Here is a 7,790-nt window from a genome sequence, read left to right as displayed (position 1 = left end):
GAAGACACTAGTGGGGATCAACCCTGTCCAGAGACCAGGACAGTAGCCCCCAAGGACTCTGTACAGAGAAGGGAGACCCTGGGAGAGCTGGTTCCATTTCTGCTGCAAAGAGCCTCCCGCCTCTCCTCCAGTGTTTGGGGTTTGGGAACTGAGGACTGTGCATTTATTTATGTTACTCCACAAGGGTTGGGAGCCTTCAGTGTCCCATGTGTCAGCAAGAGACTAAAGTAGTTCCAGAAGATTTCACTGATGTGCTTCAATTGTTTGGGAAGTACCCCTCCTCCTATTCTTTCTCCTCCATAATCTGGAAATTCACTCCTTTTCTGACTTGTGTATTCAAGAGCTCTTAGATATCAGGACTGAGGGAGAGGCTACCACCTCAATGCACCTGCTTGCAGAATCCCCCAGAGACAGGCCTCTGAGAGAGGGGAGGGCTCAGGCAGAGATGTGGAAGACAAAGGGGACACAGAGGGGGCAGCATCTTCCCCAGCCTCCCTAAACATCAGAAGATCAGCTTCTACAGTCACTCTGTCACGACTCTCCCAGCAGGGATCTTGCTGCCCTCATTAAGAAGTTAGCCCAGGTGGCCGCACAAGACAGGAGGTACAAGCTACAGCCGGGAGCAGAGTGGGGATGGGGGACCCAGCAGGCCTGGCAGGAGTCACATTCCCCTACATCACTGACTTCATGACACTTCTTTCATTTCTCATGCAGAAATTTCTTTCACATTCCCTCCCTATAAGTTTGCCCTCGCATGTCAAGTTCGGCTGCAGTGGGGCCCTGGAACCACATAGGCCGTGCTAGGAATAGAAGTACGGGAAACAAGAAGAGACTTATAAATACCTGCTTTTCCAAAGAGCTAGCAGGTCCCATGTCACATGAGCTCCTTTCTGGCAAGCTCTCCAACCTGGGACACCAGGAGACTCAGTCACATGTGGTGAAGAGAACAGCAAAGGGATCTTCTAGGAGGCTGAGTAAAATGGTCCTTTGGGACACTATGGACTCTGAGATCCCCAAGCATTCGTGTACAAGATCAGTCAGTGACAACAACTGACAGGCTCAAGTATGGAATAGCGCTTTTTACTTTATCCCATCAGATCCTCATAACCACGTTGTGAGGGATGCAGGCCAATCTCAACAAGGAATATGAGCCTTAGGAAAGTTAAAACAATTTGTCCCAAATCAGGACCCAAAAGGCGGGTCTCCAGATAGTCTACCACTGCACCGCCACCTAGTGGGCAACACCCACTGGCCAGCTCCATCATTTTTCATTCCCGTGGACAGGCCTAGCAGAGAACCCCAAAACATTCTAGGTTCTGACTCCTTCCTGAGTCTCCTTGCTGAGAGCTTTGTTTTCAGAGAGGGGTGGGCTCTAGCAGCTGACATCCTCAGAGACTGTAGACCTGGATCTCATGGACAGGAGAGACTAAGCTTAACTCTTCTTTTAATTATTCCTTTTTATTTAAATTCAATCAACATATATTAGTGGTTTCAGAGGTAGAGGTCAGTGATTTATCAGTCTTATATAATACCCAGTGCTCATTACATCACGTGTCCTCCTTAATGTCCATCACCCAGTTACCCCATCCGCCCACGTCCCTCCCCTCCAGCAACCCTCAGTTTGTTTCCTATGATTAAGAGTCTCTTATGGTTTGTCTCCCTCTCTGATCTCGTTTTATTTTTTCCTCTCTTCCCCTGTGATAAGCTTAACTCTCGAGAGCTCTGGAATGACAGGCAAATGCTCCCTCTTTGTTCCTCTTCTTCCCTCTGCATTGATGCTGAAAGAAAAGAAACGAACGAATGAGGGGCTTGGACTCCATTCTTACTCTTTCCTCGCTAGGCATTATTCATGGATAGATCATTATTCATGGATAATTTTTCTATAATGCATTAATGGAGCTCTACATTCCTTCCCTTTTATTCATTTGTGAAGTGGATAAAAGTATTTTCTATTCTTTTCTTTTTTTTTAGAAAACCTCACAGAAGGGTTTTCTGTGTAGGGTCCTCAGTTGATTTTCTTCAATTAGCAGACCTCTCCTGAGGAAGGGCACAAAATCTCAAATGGCATTTGCTCCAGAAGGTAGGATTCTCCTCCATGAGGACAGCACTAGGACTCTAGCACCTGATTAGAAACTCTCAGATTATCCCTAACACATAGGAAAGGCCGGGCCAACACACCTAGATGGGAGGGTGACTGGTGAACAAATGTTGAGGACTCTGTTCTCCCGGTTTTCTGAACTCTCGGAATAATTCAATCCATGGCCCCTAAATTGCATGACTGGGTTTTCCCCAGAACCCCTGTACAGCACCCAGACAGGTGGTCTGTGGGTATTGGATAGAAGCTCTCATCTCTACTCTAGCCCTGCCCTGCACACAAGGGTGATTCTCTCTTCTTTCCTGAGAGTTTCTATCTCACTTGTCTCTCTGGGCAAACATAATTGATTTAGAAATGTGGGAAGAGGGATAGGAAAAAAAAAGACTCAATCCATGCTGGGGGCTGGCTCTCAGTTTCTCTGGGATAGTGGTTTGGGGCGGGGACAAAGAGTTTAAGGTGAACTCCTAGCCTCTCAGCCCAGCAGATCCCTTAACCCTCCAGCCCTTTCTAATCCCATCTCCCTGTGTGCCGTCCTCTTTTCCAGCTCCATCTTTATCATCATGTCAGATGTATAGCTCCTCATGCTATTCCCTATTCTCCCCACCCAGAACCTAGATATTAACAGTCCTTTGGCTCAGCTTGGACCCCACCAGTTCCACAGCCTTTGAAGGCCTAGGGTTGTCCTGGAGATTTTTGCTCATTTCCAGGGATTCATACTGGAGTCTTCAACTCCAGCTTCTCTGCATAATCTGTTTTTGTCTTGCATCAACACAGGCATACACCTCATCCCACCCCCTTCAGTATCCCCAGAAGAATCCACTTTCATATAAAAGATCTAGTGAGCAATGCAGCCTTTGCTAAAGACAGTGCAGGAGTGACCCGAGGGAAAGAGGCCCAGGGCACACACCATGGCAAACAACTTCAAAATCCTCTCTGATTAATTATTTTCCTCCCAAAGTCCCTTTTGTGTTGCTGTGCCCCTAAGGGCTCTCAACTCTCCCTCCTCCACCCACACAGCATCCCACCCTGCTGTCCCTTTCCCTTCTCTGCCGGGTGCCCTCCCTTTGCCCAGCATGGTCATTCTTCTCCCTGATTTTACAGAGCAATCCCCTCTCCCAAGGCCCTGCCCCAGCCTGCACACCCAAGCCCATCCCGACTTGAGGACTGGGAGAGGCCTTTAAGATATTCCAACTTTTAAAGAGAGTAGTTAGAGTTATTATGAAAATATATTTGGTTAATTTTGAATCATGCCTATACTTATTGCTATGAAGTTTTCTTGATTTTTCTTATCTACTTTCTATATTTTTACCAGAATCCCTATTAAAATCTTAATATTTTTGAGGTCATGTATTTCACATCACTATTCCATTTTTTTTCTTTTTACAGATCTTTTGAGGTAAATTATTTAAAATGTACGACTTGATGAGTTATGACACATACATATATACCAGTGAAACCATCACCACAATCAAGAATATGAGCAAATCAGTTAATTTTCTTTTGTGTAGTGATATTTTATTTTATGATTTTTAAAGATTTTATTTGAGAGAGAGCATGAGCAGAAAGAGGAGCAGAGGGACAAGCAGATTCTCCACTGAGCAAGGAGCCTGAAGTAGGGCTCGATCCCAGGACCCTGAGATCATGACCTGAGCCAAAATCAGACGCTTAACTGACTGAGCCACCCAGGTGCCCCTATTTTACTTTTTTAAAGATTTTATTTTATTTTTAAAAAAGATTTTATTTGTCATATTGAGAGAGAAAGAGAGCACAAGCAGGGGGAGTGGCAGGCAGAGGGAGAAGCAGGCTCCCTACTGAGCAGGGAGCCTGATGTAGGACTCTATCCTAGGACCCTGGCATCCTGACCTGAGCGAAAGGCAGACGCTTAACCGAATGAGCCACCCAGCTGTCCTTAAGATTTTATTTTTAAGTAACCTCTACACCCAGTGTGGGGCTCAAACTCACAAGCCTGAGATCAAGAGCCACACACTCTTCTGACTGAGACCGCCAGGTGCCCCTCATAAAACAGTAAGTTTTTTAGGTGCCCAGGGTGGGTCGTGTGGGCTGGGTGTCTTTATGATAATCACCTGTGACCAACAAAGAATAACCATCCCCTAAAAAGGAAGTAAGCCATTGAAGGTGTTATCAATAGAGATGTTAAAAGGATTTAAGTTCCCTGGTTAGCTTTCTATAAAAGACCAACCCTAAAGGCCCTCGTTGGCAACCCTGTCGCAACCCTGTCTCACTCTTGAGAGCTTTTCCTTTATCTTAATAAATAAACTTCTATTGCTTTACTCACACACACACACACACACAAAAAAAAAAACCCCCACAAAACAACAACAAACAGTAAGTTCCAGTCAAGTCCACCTGGGGGAAAAAAAGGTCCCAACTGAAGACTTAAAATAAACTGACCAGATTCGTAGGAGATTGAGGAAGTGTGACCCGGCAGGCCCCAAAGGTGTGGGGATGGGATGCACAGAGTCTTACAGTAGGTCATTGGGACTGATGATTAGTGGGGCCACTGCTGCTTCCACCCCTTGGTTCCCAGGGCATCTATGCTTCTTACTGGGGCACACCACCATAGAGCAGTCTCTGATTTAATGAATACACTATGTCCTGAAGGACGACATTCTTCCTTTCAGGTTGTTGCCTTAGAGATGGTACCTTTTGCCTTTAGAAGGGTTTCAGCATTCTATGAGGCTTCCTCCTCCGGGTGCAGTATGTGATATCAAACAGTGCATCCCATGGCCATGGGCTCATTCCCATTCCTCCTTTACTGTGAAGTTAATCCCCCTGTTCATATGCTATGCTCAGTGGGACTCCATGCCTGTAGGCCAGGCAGTCCTTATGATCATAGGGGGTCAAAAGTAACAGGATGAAGATAATGGAAATCATAGAGAGAAAAGAGAGGGTGTCAATGTATAATAATAGGCAAAGGGAAAGGAAAAGGATTTTGTAGAATCAGAAAGTCTTATTCTGTCATCTTGGACAGAAGCTATCTACTTCCAAAGTCAGTACATTTTGGAAAATTCCTAAGAATCCTCAGTCTGAGGTCTCCTAGTGGAATGGATGTCTTGTAGTCAGGAGAAAGTGATATGTGTTTTTTTAGTTGGCAAGCATATATTGGAGTTTTATGCTATGTCAGGTGTTTTAACAGACCCTTTCCATTGAGGTTCAAGGGCAGTTTTCCTTGATGTGTTTTCCAGAACATAAATCTCCATATTTCAGATCATACAGAGGCTGCTTAGGTGGGTGTTTGGCAACTTATAAAAATAAAGCAAAAGCAAAAAAAAGTTCATCCACCTTTCCCTCTTGCATGTCTGTTTCTCCCACCAGTTTCCCCAAGGACGAGAGCCATTTCTTAACCATATCTCTCTTCCTTTGTCTTCTCCAGAGACCCACACAGGGCCGGGTGCAGATAAATATTTAGAAAAAACTGTTGAACAGAATGGCATTGTGCCCACCTTGTTGCAGTGGGCTCGCTCTCAGCTAGCAGCCGCACATTCTTCCCACGTGTCCAGCCCGGTGGATCTGTGCTGTGGCATGCACTGCTTGAGTCCTGAGAGACTGGCCAAATTCCAGGGCAGTACTCACTGCTTGATGAAGCCAGAAGAATGCCTGAAGCGGATGAGCACATTCCCATCCAGTGTGCAAATGGTAGTGAAATCACTGTAGCTTCCTGGGGGGAGTCAAACGCCATGACCCTAACCCCAGCAGGAAGATGCCGGTGGATACATTAATAGAAACAGATTTTCCAGAATACAGAGTCCTTTTGAATCTTACTCTACCCAGGGTCATTGCCACTGGAGTATAGCTTTATTGTTTTCCTTTAACTTGAACCTGGTGAGACTGCATTTGTAAGAAAAGGTTTTCTGATATTCTCACTTGCTCAGTGGTGGAATGGCTGCCGTGGGAAGTTATGAGTTCCTTGCCTGGGGTGCTGGATAACTAACTGATTGGCAGAGATGTGGTGGAGGTGGACGGGACTCCCAGGCCCAAGATGCTACAAGTCCCATTGTCCCCAGGATGCTGCCAGTACGCAATCTGATGCGGATTTCACAATGCAGTTTTGAGGTTAGTGATGCAAGTTCATTCAGGAGAAAATTGTGGCTGGTGAGACTGACCCCAGGCTGCTGCTTGGGGCTCAAAGGGCCTGACTCACGCTTCACAGCCCCTGCCAGCATTTCACAGGGAAGCAATGTTGTCTCTCGTTCGTCTTCCTCTGCTCGTTCCCTGAAGGTAGGCGACTGGTCTTCAGCCTTCCTCTCTTCATCCCGCACAACCCCCCTGGGAGATCTCAACCACACCCCTGGCTTCAACCTCTACCTCTGTGATGACAAATCCTAACGCTGTGTCTCCAGCCTTGACCTCATCCCGTAGCAACAGACCCATCTAAGCAACAGTTTATTGAACATCTCCATCTTGTCATCCTACATTGCAAACACAACGTGTCCCAAAGTAGGCTGTTTTCTCCTGCCTTTAAACCTGGCACTCTTCACCCAGCCAGCCACCCCACACAGAAACCTTCCTCCATCTCCCTCTTTAAAAAAAAAAAAAAAACCCAATGTATTTATTTAATATATTCATCACAAGGGCTCAACGAGAGACTTAATTTAAAAAACAGAAACAAAACAAAAATGACACCACAGCTTAAGATACAGAGTCCTAGACAGAAATGAAGAGAAAGACTATCTAAGGAGAAAATAAAAAGACAACACAAAGAGAGAGGCTGGACAGTTAGGGATCTTGGCTGGAGACCTGCTTTGAGTAGGTTTCTTGAAGATACTTCTTAAAGGCTGTGGGGTTTTTCCAGAGCTCGGCAGCATGCGTGTTCAAAGGACTATCAATGTTTGGTTCTCCTAGCAGGCTCTGGATGGACAGCAGGATGGTCCTGACATCATACAGGGCAGACCACTTGTCCTTCAGGATGTCCAGGCAGATGTTCCCCTGGGTGTCCACGTTGGGGTGGTAGCAGGGTGAGGAACTTCACCGTGGGCGCGTTGTAAGGGTAGCCACTGGGGAACTCCAGGGAGAGCTTATACCTCAGGTCTTCATACACTGTGCCTGCTGCCCTGTGGATGGTCCCAACCCTTTTGAAAAGGTTGTCGGATTCAGGGAAGGCAGAGATGCCTTTGTCACCAGACATCATGAGGGTCATCAGCTCCTGCTGTGGCCTCTTGCCCACAGGGCCCCGGGCGGTGCCCCCGCTGGGCTTGGCTCCTTTGCGGGTGGCGGCGACGCTGGTGGCAGCTGGGTCGCGGTTCTGGGAGGCCATCCCGGGCGGCACGGGGAGGGAGACAGGAACTCGGAGAGCACTACTGCAACTGCCCCTCCATCTCCCTCTTAAGTCCACTTCTACCTTGCATTCATGTTCTGTGTATTCACCCCTTCAGTGCCTCTTTTTATCAGCCTGTTTTATTCTAGTTCTATCGCCACTGATTTCATTACCCCTCTCCTGGGCCTTACTGTCTGACGTCATGACGGGTCCTTTCGTGCCAGCTCCCTCTTTTCTAATCACCCCACTCTGTGCTGCCGCCAAAGTGACTAGCCTTCAGCCTGGGTGGGATCAAGGCACTCCCCTCCAGACAAACAAGCGTAAAACATAAAAAAGACCGACAATATCAAGTGTTGGCAAGGATCTAGAATTCCCAGAACTCCATGCATTGCCTGTGCGAGTGTAAATGGACAGAACAGC

The 7,790-nt window shown here is 46.9% G+C and overlaps 1 protein-coding gene across 1 annotated transcript; it reads right to left on the bottom strand.

Annotated features, from left to right (window-relative positions):
• Positions 1 to 6,832: 6,832 nt before the first annotated feature.
• On the bottom strand, positions 6,833 to 7,370 carry LOC110581765 (ubiquitin-conjugating enzyme E2 C-like). The gene is given in 2 exon segments (XM_044920660.1): positions 6,833 to 7,073; positions 7,075 to 7,370. Coding segments are annotated over 2 exon segments (537 nt in total).
• Between the last annotated feature and the right edge of the window lie 420 nt (positions 7,371 to 7,790).

The sequence above is a fragment of the Neomonachus schauinslandi genome, chromosome 13 (assembly GCF_002201575.2).
Source record: "Neomonachus schauinslandi chromosome 13, ASM220157v2, whole genome shotgun sequence".
NCBI lineage: Eukaryota > Metazoa > Chordata > Mammalia > Carnivora > Phocidae > Neomonachus > Neomonachus schauinslandi.
The sequence above is the reverse complement of the archived record's forward strand: the minus strand, read 5'-3'. Positions and strand labels throughout refer to the sequence as shown.